The 26,569-nt window shown below is 36.7% G+C and overlaps 1 protein-coding gene across 1 annotated transcript in view; it reads right to left on the bottom strand.

Moving 5' to 3' along the window:
• Positions 1 to 12,702, bottom strand: part of LSMEM1 (leucine rich single-pass membrane protein 1) — a 16,859-nt gene extending 4,157 nt beyond the window's left edge. Inside the window, exons 1-4 of the mRNA XM_027838866.1 lie at positions 12,684 to 12,702; positions 9,200 to 9,235; positions 8,318 to 8,440; positions 1,341 to 1,475 (exon numbers count right to left, since the gene is read on the bottom strand). Of these exons, the coding sequence (XP_027694667.1) occupies positions 1,341 to 1,475; positions 8,318 to 8,435 (253 nt within the window). The 5' untranslated portion in view covers positions 8,436 to 8,440; positions 9,200 to 9,235; positions 12,684 to 12,702. The remainder of the gene's footprint in view (positions 1 to 1,340; positions 1,476 to 8,317; positions 8,441 to 9,199; positions 9,236 to 12,683) is intronic.
• Between the last annotated feature and the right edge of the window lie 13,867 nt (positions 12,703 to 26,569).

Raw genomic sequence — 26,569 nt, forward strand, 5'->3', positions numbered from 1 at the left:
GAGAGAGAGAGAGAGAGAGAGAGAGAGAGAGAGAGAGAGAGAGAGAAAGTGTGCACAGGATTCTTTGCACTTGTGAGCTTTCCTCAAATTTCCTTCCAATTTCACATATGAGGATGATGAAAATTATGAAGTCGGTGGTAATGAATAATTTTCTATCAGCATCTAGCCGACAATACTTCTCTGTAAGGTTAAGTAATATGCATAAGGAACTTTTCTTTCAGTTTCATAAAATACTTCTATAGGATAAAAGATACTAGAGAATTCCCAGATGTGCATAACTCCTTCCAATTGACAGATTCTTCATTGCCACGGTCTTTGTCATTATCGTCATCATCATCATCATCATCACCTCCATTTATCTAGTGTTTTAAGGTTTTCATAGAGCATCAGACTTGAATTCAAGAAGACTTGAGTTCAAATTCTGCTTCAGACACTTATTTAGCTGCATGATCCTGGGCAAGTCACTTAACCTCTCCAATTCTTAGTTTCTTTTGTAAAATAGAGATAATAACAGTACCCATCATACAGTATTGTTTCAAGTATCAAATGAGATAATATATGTGAAGTGCTTTGCACAACTTAAAGCTACACAAATAGCAACTATTTCTATTATCATTATTACAAAGAACAAATTGCTTTCTAAGAAGGAGTTACTCATATCAATTGAGCATTTGTCAAGCAACTACTATATGCCAGGCATTGTGCTAGGTAGTAGATCAATCAGTGAACCAACAAGCATTTATTGAGTATCAAAAAAAAAAAAGGCAAAAGCAGCAGCCTCTGCCCTTGGACAGCTTACATCCAAATGGAGAAGAGAACATGTAAATAACAAGGTATATACTATATATGTGTATATATATATATATATATATATATACACACACATAAATAACAAGGTATATACTATATATAAATAAATATATATATAAATAACAAGGTATGTACTATATATAGTATATACCTTGTTATTTACGTGTTCTCTTTTACATGTATTATATATTATATATAATTATATATATAATTATATATAATATATATTTACATATGTATATATACACATATATATGTATATGTATATATATACATATACAGCATATACAAAGAATGAAACAATCTAGAATTTACATTCTAAAGGTGTTATTTTGTATCTTTCATCCTAGAAAATGCCTAAGTGCTTCATAAACTAAAAGAGAAGCTATTCATGTCTATTATTGCACCCTCTGGAGAAGTACTGCACAAGGAGTTAATAGCTAGCCATGAAGCAGACTGAAGGATGCACATTCTATTAAAGCCTTAAGTAACGTTCTAAGTAATGAGGTCCCTGATGGGTTTTTACTTACTTAGTAAAAATATCACAAAAGAAACCAGGGTCAAGCTGACGATCAAGGCAATGATCAACGCCACAAAGAATAAGCTTCGGTTTCTGATTCCATTCCCTATGTTAACAGCACCTTCTATGAACTTCTTTTCTTGAGCTAACATAAAACAAATGAGAAAAAGACTTAGTGACTCAAACTCTATTCCAAGTTCCCTACTATGGAAAGCAGATGGAATATTTAATGTCAGAAAACAGTTTTGCTGAATTCAGCACAACAGTTGTTAGGAAAACTGTGATGCAGTGGAATGAGTGTTGAATTTAGATCTGAGTTCAAATCTCAGCTCAGCTCCCTGCTGTCAGTGAAACCTTGGGCAAGTCACTTACCCTCTTGACTTCAACTTCCTTGTCTGCAAAATGAGACAACTGAATTAAATGATCTGTGAGGTTACTTTTCCCCCTAAATCTATGATAATGTGGCAGCGAAGTAATGCAGTGAGCACCAAGCCTGGCGTTACAAAGACCTGAATCCAAATCCAGCCTCAGACACTTTTTAGCTGTATGACCTTGGGTAAGTCATTTACACTCTGTTTGCCTCAGTTTCCTTATGTGTAAAATGGGGATAATAATAGCACCTGCCTTCCAGGGTTGTCATGAGGATCAAATGAAATAATAATTGTAGCACTTAGCACAGTGCCTGGCACATAGTAAGCACTACATAAATGTGAGCTGCTATTACTACGATCTTTGAGAAAGTTGACTTGAGTGAGGAGGGGCTGTCTTTGAACTGCAAAGATGAATTATTCAGCTTTTTTTCTAGGACTTGTGTTATACAGATTACCTCCTTTTTTTCCTTCATTATCATCCAAGGATAAGCAGGGTTGGATTTGTTATTGTTGTTGTTCAGTTGTGTCCGACTCTTCATGGCCCCATTTGGGGTTTTCTTGGCAAAGATACCGGAGTGGTTTGCTGTTTCCTTCTCCAGCTCATTTTACAGATGAGGAAACATGTTAAGTGACTTGCCCAGAATTACACAGCTAGTAAGTGTCTGAGGCCAGATTTAAGCTCAGGAAGATGAGTTTTCCTGACTCCAGGCCTGGCACTCTATCCACCGTGTCACCTAGCTGCCCAAGGTTAGGTTACTTCCTTAATTATAGCTAACATTTATAGATCTTTTTAATGTTTACAAAGAGCTTTGCAGATACTTTGAGTCCCAAAAGTCTTAGTGCATTTTAAAACTATAATAGCTTAAAAGTCTTAGTGAAGTTTTAAGCTTTAATAGCCTAAATAGCTTTAATCAAATAAATAAATATTTATATTATTAAATAAGATCAAATAACAATTTAATAGCTTAAAAGTGCACTAAGACTTTTGGGAAATATATCATCTCATTTGATTGTTGCAGTAACTAAGTAAAATATCTCCATTTGATCTCCATCACTTTTATCTCCATTTTATAGATGAGGAAATTGAGACTAAGAAAAATAAAGTGATTTGGTCAGGGTCACACAACTAAGAAATAGCTAAGGCAGGATTCTAATGTAGTCCTTCTGATTCTGCTACCTATTTGTCCTTTTCTTTAAAAAGGTCAGATAATTTCCAGGAGATTAGAGCATTCAGGTGATAGTCAATTATAGAAGTGGGCCCATTGCTTTATGTGGGATTTATTTTCATGTTGAGAGGTAAAAGAGAGAAGTCAGGCAGAAGAGCTGTTAGATATTATCTATCCTTTTCTCTGATGTAGGCAAAAGTATAATGGAGACAGGCCCAAGAGTTGGAGTGGCTATGGGATTTCTTCTTCCTGTGAAAAATTGAGGCCTTAGAATTTTCCCTGAGGAGTTATTTGGAATAATCTTTGATGCCTGAATCTGGCCCTGAGACATTCCTGGTTCTTAAAGGTGCTTCTAAGCCTGGTTTACTCTGTGGAAAAGGTTTGTTAACTGTTTCATCACTGAGATAAAAATGCAATGAGTGTCAATGGCAATAAACTTGCTTGCATGGAACTTTCCCAATAAAGAAATTGGAAACTTGGGGAAAGATGAATTGAACTGTGCAAGTGTTCACCGGAACCCCTTTTAACTCTGCTTCACCCATCAAATGTATTTGTTTCAGAATAAGCGAAAGCAGAGGTATCTAATCAGCACCCATGGGCTTCAAACTACAAGCAAAGCTCCCTTGTCCAGCCTTAACTAGATTAAAATGTAACTGGGAAATGTTTAACAAAAGAAATAAAAATGCAATACATCAGAAACTATGTTAATTTGTGGTTTTCTAAGTCAATAGTGGCCTAGATTGTTTCTATTTCAAATTAACATCTTTGATACCTTTTCATATATAGACATGATTGTGTTTGTATTTTTTTTTAATCTGAGCAGCACTGATGGTAAATGTCTAACAGCTGGCTCTCCAGGAAAAAAAAATGCACACACTTCTAAATTTAATCTGCATGATTAACAGTTTTCCCATCACTTTCTAAAATCTAGGCAATCAACAAAACAGTATTGCAAGGCCACATGAGTATCAAATGCTCACCCTGAATATTTAACAATCAACTCTCTTAGCAGTTCAGTGGGATCCAACATACTCATGAGTCGAGGCCTCTGTTTTCATAGGTTTGGAGAGTCTATGAGGTTACAAACTATGATTTTAGTTGAAATGGGTGTGAAACGAAACAGAAGTGGATCTTAAAGAGCATCTAATCTGAACCCATTATTTCCAGATGGGAAAACTGAGACTCAGAGAGATAGGCCATTCTGCTAGTGAATATAAGTAGCAGAATCAGGATCATAATTCAAGTAAGAAAGGCCCTATTTTTCTTTTATTCTGAATTATAAGCTAAGTGTTGCAGTGGATAAAATACTGGGCCTGGAGTAAGGAAGTCCTGGGTTCAAATCCAGCCTCAGACAAGTACTAGCTGTGTGATCCTAGGCAAGTCACTTAACCCTGTTTGCCTCAGTTTCCTCATCTGTAAAATGAGCTGGAGAAGGAAATGGCAGACCTCTCCAGTTGTTTGCCAAGAAAACCCCAAATGGGGTCACGAAGAGTCAAGCATGTCTGAAACAACAGAATAACAATTATTCTTTCTGGACTGATTATGCGTCACTCTCCTTTATACACCCTATATACTCCAGCCAACCTGGTCTATTTTCTGTACATGATATTCTATCATTCCCTTCTATGTCTTTACACAAATTGCCCCCCCATGCCTGGAATGTTCTCCCTTCCCCTCCTTTACCTCTTACAACCCCTAGCTTCTTTCCAGGCTCAAATTAAGTATTGGTTCCTTCAAGAAGTTTTAGCTGATTTCCCCAACTGTTAGTCTCCCTATCCAACCCCCACCTATCACCGTGTATTATATATATACATATATATATGTATATGTATATATATGTATATGTATATATATATGTATATATGTATGTATGTATATTTATGTATCTCATGTATATTCATGTGTGAATGTGTTGTATACAAATTACATGTTGCTAGCCATATACAACATATTCACATATGCCTAAGGTGTTGGTAGGAAAGTTGGAAAGAAAGGTAGATCATGGTGGGACCTCAGCAGGCTGAGTCAGGAGTAGTCCAGTCTACTTTGCAACCCTGCTAGCTGTAAAATAGAGTACAATCCTTTGATTCATCCATCCATTCATTCATCTTAATAAGTTACACCAAGTTATATCAAGGCTCCAGTAAATGAAGTAGAAACTTAGGTGAAGTCCATCTACCTCTTTATTAATTAACAATTTTTTTCCCCAAGAAGCTTCTCCAGGGGTGCTGTCTCTAGCTTAGTCAGTGAGCAACTTTTATTGGCCAAAACTGGTGTTCCAGGTCTAGATTAATCACAGGCTTGTTTAGCCTGGTTTTGAAAATTCTGTTGTTGAAGAAGGGGCTCTGATTCAGGGTCTGGCAGGATCTGGCTGCTGGAGGCCACATTCATCTGCTTCAAATATTGCTTCTGCCAGTACTAGGGGCAGAAGGTGAATTTCCCCAAGTCCCAGAAATGGTCAGATTTTGTAGCACTAGACAAAAGAATCCTAGTAACTTGAAGTTGGGGTTGGGAAGCTGTTTATCATTAGTCTGAATACAATATTTTTCAAAGCCTACCCGCTCAGGTTACTGGTATTTAGTCTCCTGGGTAAGGAGTGCCAGACTGGAATAGATAGCTGTCTGTCATTTCAACTACCACCTGGGAGCGGCAAGGTTGGAAGGGCTTGGTCAAAGTCCAAGTCTATCTCGTTTGATGTGGCATCCAAGTCCACAAAACGTGGCGCTTGTAATACTCAGTTGATTGAAAGCTTGATTTTGAAGGTCAGGGATATGTGGGCCATGGATTGGGTTATTTAGGACTGCAAACAATTCAGCTGTTGTCTGAGCTCTAAGTGGGAGAGAAGTTTGTTAAGCTGGTGGCCTAAAGCAGTACTCACTGAAGGGAAGGGGGTGGAGATTTGGGTTGCCTGAGGTAAGGACCCTCTTCTACATAAGAAGTTAGGGTTCAAAAAAATTTAATAATAGCTTACCAGGGCTCTAAGGTTTGCAAAAGACTTCATAGATAAACATGTGTGTATAATTTGAGCCTCAGAATAACTCTGAGGTGAGTGCTTATTATCTTCATTTTTACATTTTATTGAAGCTGAGACTCAGAAGTTAAATGACTTGCCCAGGGTGACATTGCCAGTAAATATTTGAGGCACTATGAGGCATGGTTCTGCTCTAAAAAAGCTTACAATAATAATAATAATAATAATAAAATTAAAAATAAAAAAATAAACTTAAAAAATTTTTAAAAATTTAAAAATTAAAAAAATCAGTTTGGGGTACCTTCTAATTCAGTGTTGGACTTAGAATTAGGAAGACCTGAATCCAAATCTTCCCTCAGACACTACTGCTGTGAGTAATTCACTTATCTCCCAGCCTCAGTTTCCTCATCTGTAAAATAGGGATAATAGTACCTACTTCACAGGGTTGTTGTGGGGGGATAAATGAGCTAATGTAAGTAAAGCACTTTGTATATCTTGAAGTACTATATAAAATTAGCAATAGTAATAATAGTAATTATTTTATTATCCAAGTAAGATTAAAGCAGAGACCATTTCAGGTCAAGCCAAAACAAGAATCCCAATAGCAACAATGAAAGCAGGTAGCAGGAACAAGTCAAAGTATGTCATCAGGGAAGTTAAATTCAGGTCTTCCTGATTCCATTCCAGGATTCTAACCACTACACCACACCACCTTGGCCCAGCTTCTGCGCTGATGGAGGGAGTTTTTGTCCCAGGGAGTTCCCCAAACCGATTTTTTTTTAATTTTTAAATTTTTAAAGGTTTTTTTATTTTTAATTTTATTATTATTATTGTTGTAAGCTGATTTAGAGAAGAACCATGCCTCATAGTTTTTCATGTCCTCCACTATACCTAGTATTGTCTTGTACATAGTATTTAATATTTCATTGATTGATTAAAGATGTATCTATTCCTCCTTCAGATGCATAAGGTAATAACTGGGCTTTAGGTCTTTGTGGTATGTGAAATATTATAAATTTCCCCTGGGTTTAAAAAAATTAAAAGAAACTGCCATTTATATTGATTTCCTTTTGGTGGTAATATGCTTACTATAGTCTTACTGTCAAAGCCACATAAAAAGAGATGTTGAGGCCAAGATTCAGATATAGCATGTCTCTTCATAGTCACTGAACCAGACAGTTCACAGCAGCCATTTTCATAATCAGTATCTATTTACTATGGCCACAGCAATCACGCAGTGATCCATATCAGATGGGAAGAGGATTCAAGTGAATGGATTGGCCATACTCCACTTCCATTCATTTCACAACTTGCAGCCATGCCTAGTAATAGTTGACTTGAGGTTCTGAAGAAGTTAAGAGTGTGTACAACAGAAGGAGAAAAGAGAGAGAAGGGAGAAAGGAACACTTGGAGGGGGCACAAGACAGCTAACTGCAGGTACTGGTAGTGTTTTCATGTGAAAGAGCAAATAAACCAGTTCTGTTTAGCCTCAGAAGGTAAAACTTAGAGTAATGGATATAAGGTACAAAGAGACAAATTTAAGTATCCCATTAGGAAAAAATTTCTTAATTAGAAGTATCCAAAAGTGGGACAGTCTGCATTAGAATACATGTTCCCTATCACTTAAGGGCTTCAGACAAAGGCTGGATGACCACTTGTGGGCTATGTTCTATAGAAGATTCTTTTTCAGGTGTGTTTGGACTAGTTGGTCACTACGGACCCCTTCTAAGGCTGAGTTTCTGGGAGTCTATGAAAATCACAAAAGATTTTTTAAAAGTAGCCTGCAGGGAAGATAGAAATTTGAGAAGAAATTAATAAACTAGAATGGAAACCTTGAGCTGATGGTACTAAGTGGTAGAACAGCAAGAGTTGTGGAGAAATGCTCCTAGAATTGAGGGTGGAGGTAGGGCTGTATTTGTTTCTTCTTGGCATCTGGAAAGCTTCTGAAAGAGTAACAGAGGAGGCGGGCATGGTGGCACACACCTGTAATCCCATATGCTGGCAAGACTAAGGCAGGTGGATCATTTAAGTGTTGACATTCAGTGTCTATGCTGAGTTTGGAACCAATATGGTAAGTCCCTGGTAGCAGAGGGCCAACAGACTATTTAAGGAGGGGTGAACCAGCCCAGGTCAGTAACAGAGCAGGTCAAAACTCCAATGTTGATTAGTGGTGGAATTGGGACTGTGAGAAGCTACTGCCTTTATAAACTGGACAAGATAGAGACACAATCTTAAAAAAAAAAAAAAGAAAGCCCAAGGAGTTAAGAGACTTTCCATGTTAGTTTGAACAAGTCTATAATTCTGTCAAGAATTTAGTGAACAAAAACAAAAAGTAGAATTGATTTCCTGGTGATAAACAGTTAGTTTCAAATGTTAAAGATGAACCCACATTCTCATACTAACATTTGTTATTTTTAGACAAATTGTAAACAAGAAAACAGTTGCCAGACTTCCCCTGGCACACACATACAAATCATACCCTGGGATCCAGCAGGAGAGAGGTTCACTTTGTTTAAGTCATTTAAAGAATCAATAACATAGAGCTTTCTCTCTTCAGGGGTGTCACAGGAGCCAATTTCCAGGGCAGAATGATTCATTGCTCCTGAAAGAAAACAAGGGGTTAAAAATAAGTAGCCTAGAAAGGCAAGGTCTACCACAGATCAATAGAGTATCACTAGAGAATAAGTCAAGTTGAGCATGATTGAGGTGATTGCCAGAGGGAACATTAATATAGATAATTATCTAATTGTGCAGTATATCAGTAAGCTGTTGTGTTTGCATTTTTTTCTCAATTGCGGTAAATGCACATTTTTACCACCTTCCTCATAGAGTTATAGTGAGGAAAATATTTTATAAACCTTAAATCTCTATAAATGTTACATTATATTATACTAAATTCCCTTTCCATGGCCATGAAAAGTTGCTGACTTTGGATCATTCAGATAAAACTTTGGAAGCCCAGGCTTTAAAAGACTGATAAAATAGATAAACTATGGGTTTTTTTTTAAGAGAAAGAGTAAAATATAATTATCAATTTTTTTAATGAGAAGGGCGAATTCATAATTAATGGAGAAGAAATAAAGAAAATCATAAATAACTATGTTATCCAATTATATGTCAATAAATCTGAAAACAAATTAATGAGTATGTATAGAATTGTAAAATATGCAGATTGACAAAAGAAGCAATAGAGTCTAAATAATCCATTCTTGGAAAGAAAAATCTAGTAAGTCATAAATAAGCTCCTAAAGGGGGAAAAAAACAAACCTAATCCAGACAGACTTATAAGTAAATGCTATCAAATATTTTTAAACCCTATGCTAACTAGATTGTTTGTAAAAGAGAGAAAAAACCACCTTACCAAATTCCTTCTTTCAGAAAAGTATTATACTTATACCTAAAACAAAGGGAGATAAAGCAGAGAAAGAAAATTTTAGTTCACTATCACTAATTAATATTGACACAAAATATTAAGTATAATATTAACAAAGAGCTACAGAAATACAATAAAATTATTCACTATTATCAGGTTGATTTACAGGATAGGACAACATTAGGAAGACTAAACATAAATGATATTAATAGTAAAAATCATTCAAAAATCACAATTATCTTTTTCTGAATCTTTCATTTCATTTCATTGGTATAAGAAAACTCCTTTCATCAATGCAAATTAGCAACTATTCTTCAACCTAGGTTTTTTTTTTACTTGTTTTTTGTTTGCAAGGCAATTTGGGTTAAGTGATTTGCCAAAGGTCACACAGCTACTAAGTGTCAAGTGTCTGAGGCCAAATTTGAACTCCAGGGCCAGTGCTCTATCTGCAGCACCACCTACCTGCCCCTCCAACCTTTCAATAAGAAATATTATTTCAACAGACACAGGAAAAGCCTTTACCAAAATATGACATTCATTTATGAGAGTTTTTTAAAGCAATAAAAATATAGGAATAAAAGGTCCATTTCTTAATATTATCAAAAAACATCTATCCAAGCCAACAGCAAGTAGTTTTTTTTTAAAATAACAGAATCAAGGGAATCTTTCCCAGTAAGCTTAAAGATAAAGCAAATATGCCAATGTCTCTATTGTTATTTGAAATAATGCTCTAGCTATGCTCTCTATAGCAATTACAAAAAAAATGGGGTAAGCATAAGCAAAATTATCTATATTTGTATGTGATCAAATGACTTTAAAAAAAAAAACCAAGAGAATCAACCAAAAATTAATACCTCGAAGACTTGTGACTTTATTGGTATAGGAATTCTCCCCACTAATGTAACTTATTGTTCATCCATAACTTACAACTCAGACAACTTAATTGGCTGAGGCTCTGAGAGTTTAAGTGATTTGCCTTGGTCACATACAGCTTCTGGCAGTGGCAAGATTTTAAGGTGGGTCTTCCTGACTCCAGTTCAAGCATTTTATCCTCTATTTCATACCACTTCTCCAAGACAATAAATTGTTTCAATAATGTAGCAAGATGTAAAATAAATCCATAAAAATCAGCAACTTTTCTATATATTATTAACAATCTCAGGAAGAAGAGAAAGAAAGAGAAATTCCATTTAAAATAACAACCTAATGTACTAAATATCTAGGAAATCACACACACACACAAATATACACACGCACACACTGGAAAGGAGGGGGTTATGTAGCTCAGATTGCTTGCTTTTCTCTGTGAAGATAGTATGCACCTGGCATGACTTGCAGAAGAGGCTTGGTAGAACAAAGGCTGAGATCCCCTTACCAGGAAGGAATTACTTCTCTCTGGAGTCATGCTGATCCCTTAGAAGTGTTACAGAGCTAGACCTTCAGATTAAAAGGATACTATTGCCTGAGACTGGGGAGGATGGGGTGCTGATGAGCTAAGGAAGTAGCTCAGGCATTTACAAGTTTGGAGAGACATTCAATTTTCATAGCTTGGCCACACCAATATGAAAAAAAGGACTATACTTCTCAAATTATTCTGCAAATTTAGTATTATATTAATGTTTTAAACTTATGAATTTAAAAAATGATGAAGTTTATTTGAGGAATATCAAAAATATCAAAAAATACAATGGGGAAAGTAGGAAGACAAGAGGATTTGCCCTTCTGGATCTCAGACTATAGTACAAAGCAGTAATTATTAAAATTATCTACTACTATATTAAAAAATAAAAAAGTAAATCAGTGGAATAGATCAGCTAAGTAAGAGCTAGAAAAATTATGCTAAAGTCATAATAAGCTCAAAAGAAAACCTACTAAAGAAAGAATTCTATTCAACAAAAACTTCTGGAAAAACTGGGAAGCAGTCTGCCAAAGCATAGGTCTAAACATGCACTTTATGCTTTCTACTACAATAAGTTCCAGTAGATGAACAATCTAAATATGAAAAAATTATAAAGAATTAGAGAATAGAAGATTTTATCTTTCGCAGTTGTTGAAAGGGGAAAAATTTGTAACCAGAAACTGGATAAAAATAGTAACAATTAAAGCAAACAATGGTGCAGTGGAAAGACGACTGGGTTTGGAATCAGAGGAATTTAGCTGAAATTCCAGGTCTGTGTGATCTTGGGTAAGTCATTTAACCTCTCTGGGCTTAATTCCTCATCCTTAATAGGTAGATCTTGGACTAGATAACTTGAAAAGTCCCTTCTACCTCTAAATTTATGAATCTATAATGATTACAGAAAATTAAGAAGCTATTCCATAAAATCTTTGTGGGTTCAGGGGAAAAAATTGCATTAAATATCTCTTAAAAGTCTGACATTCAAAATCTAAAGGAAATTGACACAAATTTTAAGTTTAAGAGCCATTCCCCATACATTTGGTTAAAAAATATAAACTTGTCAAAAGAAGAAATACAAACTATTAACCATTTTTTTAAAAAAGTTCCAAATCACTCATAATAAGAGAAATGCACATTAAAACAGCTCTGAGGTATCACTTCACACCCAGAAAGATAGCAAACATGCTAAAAGATGGAAAAACTCATTGTTGGATAAAGTTTGGGGGACAGGCATACCAATTCACTGCTAGTAGAGATATGAATCAGTTCAACTTCTAAAGAAGAATTTGTAATTTTGGAAGGAAAGTTACTAAATTGTTCATTCCACTTGACGAAGAGATTCTACCACCACTGAAACTATGCCCCAAGGGGCAGGATAGTAAGAAAAGACTTATATTTACAAAAATGTACATAGCAGCATTATTTGTGATAACAAAAAGCTGGAAACAAAATGTGACCAGCGATTTGGGGAATGAACAAAATATTCATACATATACATTTACATGCACCTGTACATATACATATATCTATATGTGTATATATACATGCATATATATATATGTACACACATGCATATATATTTACCAGGAAAGTGTGTTGTATCAACAGAATGATAACGAATGACCAATGAGATTAATTTAAAGAAACTTGGAAACACATGTATGAAATAATAGAAGGTAAAGGCAGTGGAGGATAAAAACCAATATCCATAATAACTGTGTAATAGGGATCAGAGAACTGACCAGAATTTTTGAATCTGTCATTCAGAGAGACAGGTGTTCCCTTTCAGTCCTGAGAAGAGTTTTGGACTATTGCAACCTTTGAGCCGAGAGGCAGACTTGACTCACAATCAGGAGTTTTGAGAGAGTTACATATAGGCTGTGAAAGAACAAAGGAAGGAAGGAAGAAGCTATGACAGTTTGAACAGCAATGTTAACGAGGCAGGGCCTTAGCGGGCTGAACCTGAGAGAAAAGCAGAAGAGTGGGGAGGTAGAAAAGAAGGAGCCAGCGAAGACAAGGAAACAGAGACAGACAGAGATAAGAGACACAAAACAGACAGACAAAGATTTGTACCCTACTGATGTCTTGGAACAAAGAACTTGGATTGAAGTTCCCAGTTGTAATTTCCTCATCAAAGACTGAGCGAATTCTGAGAGGTCTATTCTTTGCCCCAACTTCCCTTTCTTATGTCTGATAAAAGATGCTGTTATATACTCTTTTCTTATTTCTTTTTTAGCTAAACTTCTTCCTTTAACCTGTACTAAAGTACTTTGGCCTGTACTTTTGCCTGCACTTCCTTTAACCTGGAGGAAGTAAGGACTTAACTAAAAATACACAAAATTTAAATTAGGGCAGAAAGCTAAACCTTTGTCTGAATGTTAGGAATTTTCCTAATGGAGGAGTACCCAGAAATGGAGTAAATAGGGTTAAAATGTACAACACTGATTTTTGGCATCATAATCTTGGTTTTCTGTTGCAGTAACCCCCCTTGCCTCCTTGTTTGTAGGATGCCTTGCTGGAACAATGGTTTTTTGAGAGGTGTGTGGTGAGTGCTGGGCATTGGGCCTTTGATTTCATCTGTATAAGGAACTTACTGTAAGAAAACTCCCTCTACCAAGGCAGATCATCACCCACACAGCAATTGATATTTTAAGAGAATTGCCTGGGGCACTGTGAGAGAAAGTGATTTTCCTAAGGTCACACACACAGCTATGTGTCAGAACTAGAACTCACATTCAGATCTTAGCCACTTTGAGTTCGGCTCTTTCTGTCCACTATGCAAAGCTGCCTCTCTGGAGCCATGGTTAGGTTTCTTAATTTTGAAGCTCCATGGTAAAGCAAAATCTATTCCACCCTAATGCCCACAGTCAAGTAAAGGCAGACATTCTAGGCCTGAGGGCAGGAGCCAATACCTATATCTTGGAATAAATTCAGTTCAATTCTACAAACATGTATTTTGTGTCTATTATGTGAATACAAGAATAGATATGATACACACTCTGCTCTCTATGAGCTTACAAGTACACAGATAAACATGATACCAGTAGTATAAGGGAAAGGAAGTCCAGGAAAAGTGCTGTGAGAAATTTGAGGAAGGAAAGATGCTTTTCAGCTAGGCAAAAGGAAGAGGCTTCATGGAGGAAATGGGGTAAACTTCAACAGGCCATTTCATCCATGGGTGACAGAATGACTAAAAGCCAAGGAGGGGCTAAATCAAGAAGGATGAGGTACAGTTTGGCTGGACTGAGCAGTAATAACAGCTATAATAGTTTGACGGGGCTTTATAGTTTGCAAAGGGCTTTAATAATACACTATCTCCTTTAAGTTTCACTATTACCCTGGGGTAATAGTAGCTTAGGGTAATACCTGCCCTGGGGTAGGTACTATAGATATTATTACTATTAGTAGCAGGAGCATTAGTTCTGCATATGAGAAAATTGAGGCTCACAGAAATTAAGTGACTTGCCCATGGTCACAAAGACACTGTCAGAGACAGGATTTTTAACCTGCTCATCCTGAGTGCAAATTTAGCCCTCTATCCACTATGCCACACTAGTGCATGATAGTAAATGATATGCAATAAGGCTGATAGCTTAGAGCTAGATTGTAGAGGGAATTGAATCTCCAGATAAGGTGTTTATACTTAATTTTGGAGGCACTGGACACTTGCTAAAGGTTTTGGGGTAGAAGAATGACATGGTCAGAGAAATATATTTGGCTGACTACAAGTAACTGTGGGAAGGATGAGAAGTAGCCTGGCATCACAAACAGATAACCAGCCTTGGGGTCAAGAAGAGCTGGACCCAACTCTTGCCCCTTGATGCAATCAGTCAGGCAGGAACCAGCCTCTAACCTGTGGGTGGCCAGAGCCAAACAAAGCAGACTAGAGACAGGGGTGGTAGGAATCAAACAGAAGTTTAATTTCAGACTGAGGAAAACAGGTTTGTAAACCGAAGTTCCCCTGAGAAGGAGGGCTTGTGGCTTGTGGCTCAGCTAGGGCTTTTAAGTATGAAAACCACAGGACTTAACACAATCATTCCTAGGTCTTAAGTAAACAGTTTCCATGGTGCATACATGCAGGGATTTTGGGGGCAATACTGTGGGAACAGTCCCCAAGTTATTAGAATCATTGAGCCTAGTCTTAAGTCTTAAGGGTGGTTGAAGCTTGTGATTGTTCAGTGAGGTATAGAGCCAGGGTTAGTGTGGCAGGAACAGGAGTGCAACACCTGGTTCAGTTCACTTAGCAGTTGCAAGCATGGGGATTGTTCAGTGTCAAGAGAGATGATTGATTACTTTCTGCTGCAGCAAGTTGGCTGTAGCTCCAGCTCTCAGTCCAGGATCCCTTGGGAAATAGGGCTAAATAGTTAAAATCATAAATCCCAGTTCTGGTGTTTTACTGTGGCTGAGATCATTCAGAGGATGAGCACAAATAATTGTTATGCTAAGTTCAGGGCATGGCTTGCTTGCTGGGCCTTAGCTCTGGAAAACAGGGTGTTTCATAAGAAATGATAATATGGGAAGCATGGGGATATTTATATGAATTGACAGTGTGAAGCAAGCAAAACCAGGAAAATAATATAAATGACAACATAGAAACAAAAAGAACAAAGAAAGGAAATTGAATTTTGAGTAAGTGTAATGACCAAGATTGTCCCTGGAGAAGAGATGAAAAAAATGTACTTTCTCTTTTTTGAAGAAGGGGGAAGAGAAGGGAATAAACATTTATATAGTACCTACTGTATGCAAGGTACTATGCTAAGTACTATACAAATATCATCTCACTTAATCCTTACAACAACTGTGAGAGGTAGGTGTTATTATTTCTTTCTTTTTTTTTTTACTCTCTGTTGTAAGAGATGGCTTGCTGGGTAGGAGAGAATGATGGATAGAATCAGAAATGAAGGTAAAGTAAAAACAAAAAAAAATTAAATTAAATTAAAAAAAAGAAACCATAATCAAGGAAACATGAAAAACTGAAGGTTCTACCATTGTTTCTTTGGGAAAATCACCACTCATTGGAAAACTACAGTTCAGATTATAGCTAAAGAAGATGAGGGTTGATTTGTATTACCATGTGGTCATTTACAAAGTAAAAATCTATTGGAAAAATGAAAAATTACTTAATGAAAAAACGATTTTTCTGGAGGAGCTATCTTGATTAGATTTTTCTTCTATGATGTCACCAAGCATTTAAGGAGGATTAATCATCTCTGGGAACTACCTGAATGTGTTTCAAGGTACTGAGGAGAAGCTGAATCTGGAAGGACACTAGGAAATGTTTTTTTGAAAGCACATTTCAAGAATGAATCACATAGGAATCACAGTCTTCATTCTTTAACTTTATTGGCATTCAGGGTAGGTTTTTGTGTCTTTGGGGAAAATTAGACTAGATTAGATCTGTCATACAGCTTGGCTACCTACATCGTATGAAGTCAGAGAGTATTTTAGAGGTGGGGAGGACTTTAGAGATTGTCTAATTGAATATCCTTATTTTACAAGTAAATGCCCAGAGAGATGAAGATCATGGCTTCATCAATAACATACCACAGCTATGTTAGTTATATTGACATGGATACAAAACATCTTAATTACATAAAAATATCATTAAATCCTTGAGTACTTCTGCCTATAGTCATATATTGCTGGCCAGTACCAGTCAGGACTAGAACTCAAGACTAATCCCAGAGTTTGTCCTCATGTGAATACAGATTCAACTGAATATCCTTCATCTCTATCCACAGTGCAATAAGAATATACAATCAGAATGACTGAAGGCACCATGGCATCCTCCTCAATGAAGAAAGAGAAAATGAACAAGTATTTATTAAGTGTCTATAGCATGCCACTGTATTCAATGCTTTATAAATATTATGTCATTTTATCTTGAAAATAACCCTGGGAGATCGGTGCTGCTATTATCATCCCCATTTGAGGAAGCTGAAGTAAGCAGAGATTAAGTGACTTGCCCAAGGTCATACAGTAAGTGTCTGGGGTCATATCTGAACTTAGGTTTTCCTGACTCCAGGCCCAGCTGTGTATACATTGTGCCACCTAGCCGTGGTGGCTAAAAATCCCGTTAGCTTTACCATGCTACTGTACCTCAGGACACTGAAAAATGGAAAAATACAGTATGGTTCTTAAAACTTTTTGAAATTTTTGTGGCCTTCCTAATTTTTTAAAAACATGAATTTTGATCAAGTACTTAAGTTTCATTGATATGTATGGCAAATGTACCAAAATTCCAAAAAATTACACAGGTTAATATATCTGTAACTTGATAGAATTCATGTTCCAGTCCTTGTACCCAGAGGACTTGGAAGGAAAAGTAGACTCAGAATCTACAGTGGCAGTTGTTTTGAGCAATGATGGTCAGTGAACTGCAAGTCAAGATTTGTTGGGGATAGGGGTGGGGGATGGTGATTATTACATGGAGACATAATGACCTCCCAGACCTTGGTGCCCTGGGGCAAAGCTCCACTCATTCCATATTAGTTACAATGCAGCTGGTTTGTGACCACAGATTATATGGAGTGTGGAGCTGAAATAATAAAATAATGTGTTTTTTTTAAATTTAGGATTTTTACCCTTTCTTCTTCACAAAAGGAAGGTGGGAGGTTCAAATAAGTCATAAATAGGCAGAGCTGTACAGGAACCAGCTCAAACCAGCTTCTGAGCAGATTGATAAATTTTCAGTGTGAACATCTATGCCTCAGAAATCAGCAAATTTTACAAATTAGGGTTTGATTTATTGTTTTGTTGAGTGATATATTGATTTGTTGATTATGATAGTGATGAAGGAAATGTTAATAAAGCAGATTGAACTTAAAAGTGGATTAGCATTGCTCTCAACCTGAATATGAGGGGTCTACATTATCGTTTTGTTATATGAGACACAGGAAAAACAAAAGTAATAAATTTTCTGCTTGTATACTGTTCATTTTTGGGTGTGACACTGGTGACAAATGCACCACTCTAAAGATCAGTATATAAGTAGCATTTCAGGAAAGCAGCATCTCCTTCCACAAACTTAAAACAGAAAAAAGTTCATTTCACCCCCCAAAAATTTAAGCTTACTACCAATGGCAAAACACAGATCACCAACAATTTGAGAAGATGTAGGAGGAAAAGAAATCTTGGACTGATAATGGTGTAAGGATTTTTTAGCAACAAAACTGAGTTACTTCCCCCCCACACACACACACACAAAGACATAACACTTCTCCATCCTACCCTCTTCAACTACCTCTGCCCCAAGATCTTTGGCTAATAGAGATATTACTGGGCCATTTCTATGTAAATGTTATTGAAGTTCAAGTAATTTTTCTGGTCTTTTCCCACATTCTCCCATGGAGAATGAACTACTTTTAAGCAAAAATCATATTTGAAAGTTGGGAGAAACTTTATAGATCATCTAATTCACCTTCTTACAGATAAGGAAACTGAGGCCTCATAAGGGTAAGTGGTGTGCCTGTCCAAAGTCACATAGATAGTAAGAGTTTCACATATTTTTAGGGTGGCCTTTTAGAAATACAGGGGAGTTTGAATTCACTAGTATCAAATCTTCAGATTATCCGTAATACCAAGGATCAACATGGGAATACTTTTCTGAGTTATACTTGTTAAATTCCAGGAAGGGCTTGTTAAATTCCAAACTCATGGCTCTTACTTATTAACCCTGACTGACTTTTGTTACATTCTGGGATCAGTGATTTGATCTGCTTGTACCTTAACTTCCTCCACTGGAAAATGGTGCAATTATTACTTAATTCTCACATCGATGCTTAATTAATGTTTGTAAAGTACTAGATCAGTAGCTGGAAGAGCCATAGCTACAGAAACAGAAAAGCAACAATTCAGTTGACAGAAGTAAACATGCTGGGATTTCCACCCACTCAAAAATATGTGTCCCTGGGTAGTTACTTATTGGACCCAAGAGAATTCAGAAGGCAGCCCAGAGCAGACAAATAAACTCTGAACATTGTTCTCTTGGGAGGAAATAGCATGCTGATATTGGAAGCCATGAAAATGAAAGATTGTAATATAATTTTTTTAAAGAAATTGTAAAATGCAAATCTGGAAGTCAAGAAATAACTGGGAGAGAGCCAAGTTGGGTAGGTTTTTCAGGAGCGTGGTCCAGGCCATTGATACACTATTGGATAACTGAAAAGGTTCTGGATTAGAAGTCAGAGGACATGAGTTCAAATCCTGACTCTGTTACTTAAAACCTATATAATCTTGAGCAATACTCTTCATTTCTCTTGGCTTCTGTTCTGGGTCATCATTTCGACATCATGTTGCTTGCTTTTCAGCCATCTTCCTCGTCTCTCTTTCTGCCCCTAACCCTCACTTTAGACACCAGACTCTAATAGGTAAACGTTTGCCTTATCTTGCTTGGAATAATAACAACGATTATGATATTAGCTACCATATACATAGTACTTTACACATGCTATTTCATTATTTCTTTGAGGTAAATGCTATTATTATCTACATTTTGAAGATGAGGAAACTGAGACTTGAGAGGTTAAATGACTTGCCAAGTAGGTAGTAGATATTGGAGGCTGGATTGAACTCAGGTCTTCCTGATTCCAAATCTAGCATTCTAGCCATTACGCCACCAATTTACTGGAAACAGGTCTTTATGCCATTTATCCACAATCACTCATAAACCATCCCTACCCATCTCCCATTTCAGTTCTCCTTTATATCTTCCTCCCCAATTAGACTACAAGCTTCTTCAGGGCAGGAACTATCTTGCTTACTTGTCTTCCAAGCATTTAGTAGAACAGTGCCTAGAAAATAGAAATTCCTTGATAAATATTCTATTTATTTTCACATCTAAAATGAAGCATTGGAATAGATGACTTCCGAAGTTCCTTCCAGTTTTAAATCTATGTTTCTGCCCATCCACAGTTTTGAGCAACCTACAAAGTCACAACTTGCAGCTGCTGGTCACATAGCTGTGGCTATTTCTAGCCTTTCCTTATGAAACTATCTGGGACCAGCTGGGTTTATTGGGAGACTCAGTTTTAAAAGCCTTTCTTCATTACCATAGTCATGCCACATTTGCTAAGCCAGATGTTAGTGACACCCTTCAAAAGCAACTTTTTACCAAGATCCCTTCAAAACCCCTGAGCTCAAGTACCTGTAAGTAATTCCATTTTTCTCTCCAGTTATCTCAATGCTATCCATTAATTTTTCTTCTTGTCACTATTTGAAAGCACTCTGATTACCATTATAAGAATGCGACAAATAAAAATGACTTTCTATAAACATTGTTTCACTGTTTATTTTTCTCACAAATCCTTAGTAACAAGCCACAGAAACAAGTGCACATTTGTATTTCTGTCCACCAAATAGAAATTGTTTCCCAAAAGAGTTTAATTCAAGGGTGATAAAAATCTTTATTGAATGAATCATTGTAATTTGTTTTTTAATCCCATTTGGGGGTTATTGTCTCTTCCTAATCAGAATTTTTAAAAAAAAATCTGATCTAAAAGAGTTAAATAATGTCTATTAAAAGTTATGACCATCTAGAATGAACAGTTGAAACTCCTTCCCTTCCCCCCACCCCAGAAAGCCAACTCAGCCCTCAGAAGTGTGATGGCATGCAAATGACTTACACTGATTCCAAAGCTGCTGCTCAAAGGGGCCAGTTCCAAATGGAAATCACTCAGGAAACCACTACAGGAAAAACAACTGAAAAATAAAAAACTTTCTACAAGTTCCTACACTTTTCTTTTCCCCCTTTCCTCAGGGCATGCAAGTTCCTATAGGTCCTGTAAAACGCAGCATGAAACTGTCATCTATATTTAGTGTTCAATTAGACCCAGTAGCCTGGGTTCCAAATATTGATAATTTTTTTTCATTACTGTTTTTTTTTAAACAAGCGATACTCTCTTTCCATTTCTAGAGAAGAAAAGGCCAGGGATTTTTGTGAACCTATCCTAGCCTCGAGATAATGCCCTGATGAAATTGCTAAGAACTATTTATTCAGATCCACTTTTAAGTTTGGAGTTTATTATACCTCTGTGTAAAGTGATACTGGGATTTTTTCAGGCCTCTTCCTCATGTTGAACTGCATATAAATATCCTGGAGAAGGCTGGAAATATTCCACTGTGCAAGGAGGAGTCCAGCTCAAGTAGCAGGAACAAACTAAACGAAGCTGTAGATTATACTGTAGTTGCTGCAGTAGCCAAAGCGGGGGTTCCTTTTTTTGGGGGGGGCCTGTCTTTCGATAAGTCTTTCTGTATCTCCTATTCAGTATGAAATAGGGAAGGAAATAAATTCTACAGTTTACCATACATATGTAAATAAGAAACAAAACAGATTAATTTTTCATAAAGAAAATGTCTTATTCAGCATAATATGTTCAGCCTCCAGTTCAATCAATCAACAAATACTTATTAAGCACCTAGTATATACCAGGCACTGTGCATAAGTGCTGGAGATACAAAAAGAGGCAGAAGGCAGTCCCTGCTCTCAAGGAGCTTATAATCTAATGAAAGAGTTTGTGTCTCTGGATTTGATTGAAAACAGGACTGAGACTTCTAATTCACATAAATAAATTGTTATGAATAAAACTAAAGCCTTGTGGACACATTTAGCGAGAATTATTTTCATATCTAGTAAGGATTATTTGCTTCTCTAACGGCACACCAAAAATTTTGTCACCATTGATTGGAAATCAATTCAAGAGCTTGTAGAGTTTGATTAGTTCATCTTTCCCTGGGTCACTGTCACTGAATTTTCTTTGAGCTCAATGTGAAGAGTACCATATACAAACTTCATTCATTTGGGTTTGGTCATTAGGAAATTTTCTTTCAATTGTCTGTCAAATTTTCCAGACACACAATAACATTTTCCTTTCCCACCTCACTCCTGCCTTCCTCACCTTCCTCTCTCCAATCCACAATCCTAGCCACCCCCCCCTCCACCTAACAGTACTCCTTTTGGAATATTTCAATAGGATAATATAGTTATTAACCAAATATTTCCTGCACTCTTGACAAAATTCTCATATCCCCAGAGTATGAAAACATTTATTCCAGGTATGGAATCCTTGGTTTATAGTTTCCTGGGATCACATTTATAGTTGACATTGGAAAGCCAGTGGCAAGGGAGAAAGCCTAGAGAAGAGGTATAGATACCCCATTACTACCACTCAGAAGAAAGTAATTAGTTGCTTTAATTATTAGAAACACATCCTAATAAAATTATTAGTTAATGAAAAAATAGTTTTGTTTTATAAAATTTTACTTTTCAGAACATTGGGACAGGGACTTTTAGGGATATTTTGCCTGGGCCTTTCCTCAAAATGGAGTTTCTGAGAGTAGTTTACCAAGGGGAGAAGGGGGTCCCAGGGCAGAGGGAATTTCCAAGGTGGGAAGACAGTTGAAGCAACATATTTGCAAAGTCAGCACCTGTGTAGAGTCAGTCTGAATGACCCCAATTTAAAACTCTGTTTAGATTTTAAGGCTCCCAAAATCTCTCAAGGCTAAAGTAAATGTTTGTGAGTTTTCTCATGTGTGTCCTCACAAGAATTGGATGTTGCTTGTGTTTATAATGCCTCCCTTGGTACAAAGAACTGATTCCTAAGCTGATTCCCAAATTACAAGCAGTAGAGATTAGGATGATGCATTTGAAGAGAGAGGAGCAGTATGGGTCCAGTTGTGTGGTGCTGTTATGAATAGTTAGCCTCAAAGGGGGGATTGTGTAAGTCAGCTACTTGTGCAGTCAGTTTGAGGCACTCCATTTTAAAACCCCGTTATGCAGCCAGCCTATAGTAAACGGTGGCCCAGAAGTACCCTTGAGCATGACTACTAATGCCTTCTTGCTACAATTCTATAATGAGAGAAGAGCTGAGGCAGCACTGATTCCATCTCATAATTACATGTACCAATCAAAATATTTTTGTCCTGATATGGAAGCTGTTTACTTCTGTCAGCTCACAGTTTGAATCTGGACCTGTTGCACTCCAAATGCTTGCTGCCTCGGTATGCTAATAAACTCCTTTGTCTTATTTCCTGAGCTTGCCTTATTGACCAGGGCCAAGCCTGAACAAAGATATCCTTTAACAATATGATATATGTATATACCATATTTCACTGCATAATTATCACACCCTGTTTTGTCAGTCCAGAAATTGGTTTATAACTTTTCATCACATAATCATTGCACGGTATAATTCTTTGGTCACATTGCTTAAGAGGTAAACAGAGCAGCAAATATTCACCAGTGGCATATGAATACGCATTTATTTCTCTAGCATTGCAATCCTGGAACCTAGAATTCTCAGCACACAGGCCTTGTCAGTATAGTTCCAAACATCGACTTGCATGGTTTATTTAGAGCACTACAGTACAAACGGTATTGTCACTTGACCCAATAAAGAACTGTAGGTGCAAGGGAAGCAGGCAGGCAGACAGGCAAAGCTGCCATGAATAAGCCATGTGATATGGTAAGACTTGCATCTTCCCAATTTTAACAGATATTCATGAGTATTCCATGCATCAAAGACAATTTAGTAATAAATGATTTTTGAGTAATACCAGCACGATTTTTAATGGTCTCACCTCACTTTTTGCAAAAAATTTGGCATAAAATCTGCAACAATTGTGTGGTAAAATACGGTATTACATATATTACACATATGCATATTATATATTAGCAATGGAACATTCTTTAATGACATCCTATATTTTGATTTCATTCCAATATGGCTTGCATAAAGAGCACAAAGTATTTTGTTTTATAGCTTTATTGAAAAGAAAGTAAACAAAAGAATAATCCTGATTTGGTTTATTAATTTCTGAAAGTAGGTTATTTTTCTTACTTGCAAACAAGGGGAGAAAAGAGTGTCCTCTTTCATTGATGGACATAAGTGAATTAGTCAGAACCTGGGTGGACCTTAATTACAATTTACTAAACATTAATTCAATGTTATATGTTAAAAAAAAATTACTTTCCTCAAGTAGGTTCTATGAATTATTTATGATTTCTCATAGATTAAAGCTCCAATAATTATTGGTATTATCATTTCCATTTCCATTAGAAAATATAGATAACATTTGAAGACAATGGATTTTGTGCGCCATAAAGTACAACATGTGACTTCGAATGCACTAACCTTTAGGAAGATAGCATTAAACTGTATGAAAATCTTAAGAGTTAGAGTTGTTAATTTCCTTTAAGCTGAACTATGTAACAGACATCAATTTAAAGGAATATAGGGAAAAGTAAGTTTCCATAAATGACTAATTTGAGAAAAGTTACACTTTTCTTTTTAAGTAGCAAACAATTTCATTTTTTAACAATCATTTAATTGATACATTATTTTGGCATAGCATATAGACTAACTGATGGCAACAAAGAAATGATGGCCTTTTTCCTTTATTGCAATCATCCCCTCACTGGGTCAGTCTGCCCTAATGCCAGATAACAGCAATCAATCCCTAGAATGCTGTCATGTTCCCTACCTAGCAAGCAAGCAGCACAACCCTCATAGTTACCATTAGACCACCAGGTGCATGAATAGTCTTTATACACTTGTACCTGAGCTAATTTTCCCCCAGGCCTACTTTATCACTTCAGCCTGTGAGAGGACTTTGTTGTATGGTTTGAACCTAGCTCTGCGCACCTCTACCTGTTGTCAAGGGACCCTTAAGTAAGGACTTAAGTTGTGATGACCAGAAACCCTGTCAGATCCAAAGACTGATGCATAGTTTTCACACAATTGTACATCTCAAGTAACCTATATGTCTTATCTGAAAACTGGCCCCAAACTGATCAACCAGTTATTGTTTTCACATTCCTTTGATTGAATAGATCCTTGGGAGGAGGAGGACATCTCTTTTTCTGATTTCAGGGAATTGTACCTGTTTGCTCTCACCCTCCCAACTTTGAAAGTTCCTAACCTTTCCTCCAATTGGAAATCAGATTACCTAATTTTGTATCTTGGTTAATTGTTTTCCTTTAATTAATTGCTCTTGTTTAACTAATTGTTTTTAACGTATAAAAATCTATCTCTCCCTGTATTTGGGGTCCAGTGTTTAAGCTGAGGGGCCTGAAACTGATTGGTATACATTGCTTAATAAATCAATATACTCAGAAGTTCAAACTTTTGTTTCCTCATTCATTTCATCTTTTACCCACCATAAGCCCACTGTTCTTCTCCTGGTCACTCTAACAGAGCTTTTAAATAAGAAATCTGATACAACATATGACAACTATCCACCTAAATACCCTGTAGAAATCTATCTAAACTAAATCAATCAAACAACAAACAGGGCACCATGCTAAGCCCTGGGGATACAACGAAATGCTTTTTGAGGTTCCTGCCCTCAGGGAGCTCACATTTTAAGAGGAGACAACATGCAAACAACTATGCACATAAAATATATATATATACACACACACAGATGGATGCAGTATCAATAGAAGGTAATCTCAGAAGAAAGGTACTAGAGGTGTGGGGAGAACAGGGAGGGAAACATCAGCAGAAAATAGGAATTGAGCTGAGTCTTGAAGAAATCTAGGGAAGCCAAGAGGCAGAGATGAGAAGGGAGAGCATTCTAGGTATGAGAAACAACCAGTAAAAAGGCATGAAGTTGGAAGGTGAAGTGTTGTGTGCAAGAAACAACAAAACTAGTGTCATTGGGTCACAGAGTACCTGAAGGTGACTAAAAGTGTAAGAAGCCTAGAAAAGTAGGAAAGGTTCAGATTGTGAAGGGCTTTATTTTTTTTTTTGTATTTTAATTTACATTTAATTAAATTTATTATAAAATTTACATTCTAATTTATTTAAATTTTTATTTATTTTAAATTTAAATTTATTCTTTATTTTAACATTCTTTTCTTTTTAAATTTTGAATTCCAAATTTTCTCCTTCCCTCTCACCCCTTCCCCCATCCAGAAGGCAAGCAATATGACATCAATTATACAGCACTCAGTATATCAATGTCTACTTTCCAACATTGACTAAAATTACTACTTTCATTGAATGGCACTTAATTAAAGAAAAAGTGAAGTATAGTTGTTGTTGTTGTTTGTCCTTTGTTCTCAAAGAGAACCATGACATCAGGAAGGAAATGTCATAACTTCTAAGTGAATTGGATTTAAGTGAGGCAGGACTGTGCAAAGTCACCAGCCTCACTCTCTCCTGAGCCATCTGGGTCCAGTGGCAAGATCTAGATCAGGGAGACTGGAGATGACCCTGGATGCAGTGGGAGGCCTTGGCCTTTTTAAGCGAAGGTCTTTCCCAGGTCTCAGTTTGTCTGAGGCAACACCCATTCAGTGATTTAAGGGTAGGTAAGAAATGAAGCAAAAGATGGCCCAGTTTGTCTACTCAAAAAAAAGAAAATCAAACTGGGAGGGATTTTTGGCCAGAGGAAAAACAACTGCTTTTTGCCCTCACTCCGAGCCATAAAAACTCAAAAAATGACTAAGTGATGCTTGGGCTTAGACCTATTATTGGTCAATCAGTGAGAGCCAGAATAATTTGAGTTTAAGGCACAGTCAGGTAGCTCCATTTGAATCCCAATGGACTTTATCAAGGCCTGGTTTTCCAATGCTCTATTTCAATAAATCATAAATGAAACTTCTTGGGACAAAAGAGTTAATTGTCCCAATGTTGATTTTTTTTTTTTAATGACAGAACGGATAAATAGGGAAGAGAAGGGAAAAAAATCTCACCATAACCCCAAGATATCTTGAGAGGTTTCAGGGACAAAAATTTATATTCCTTTAGGCTGAGTACCCATAGGTAAGGGTATGATTCCCCATGTGGCCAGAGGGAGAGGAGGGGGGTGATGTGGCTAGAAGTGAACTTTAAGAAGATCACTTTGGCAGCTGAGTAGAGGATGGACTGGGGTGGGTAAGAGACCTGAGGCAGGAGGACCAATGAGAAGGCTATTGCTATAGTTCAGGTGTGAGACAATGAAGGTTTGCACCAAAGTGG

This window comes from Vombatus ursinus, unplaced genomic scaffold (genome assembly GCF_900497805.2).
Source record: "Vombatus ursinus unplaced genomic scaffold, bare-nosed wombat genome assembly UNPS02014830.1, whole genome shotgun sequence".
NCBI lineage: Eukaryota > Metazoa > Chordata > Mammalia > Diprotodontia > Vombatidae > Vombatus > Vombatus ursinus.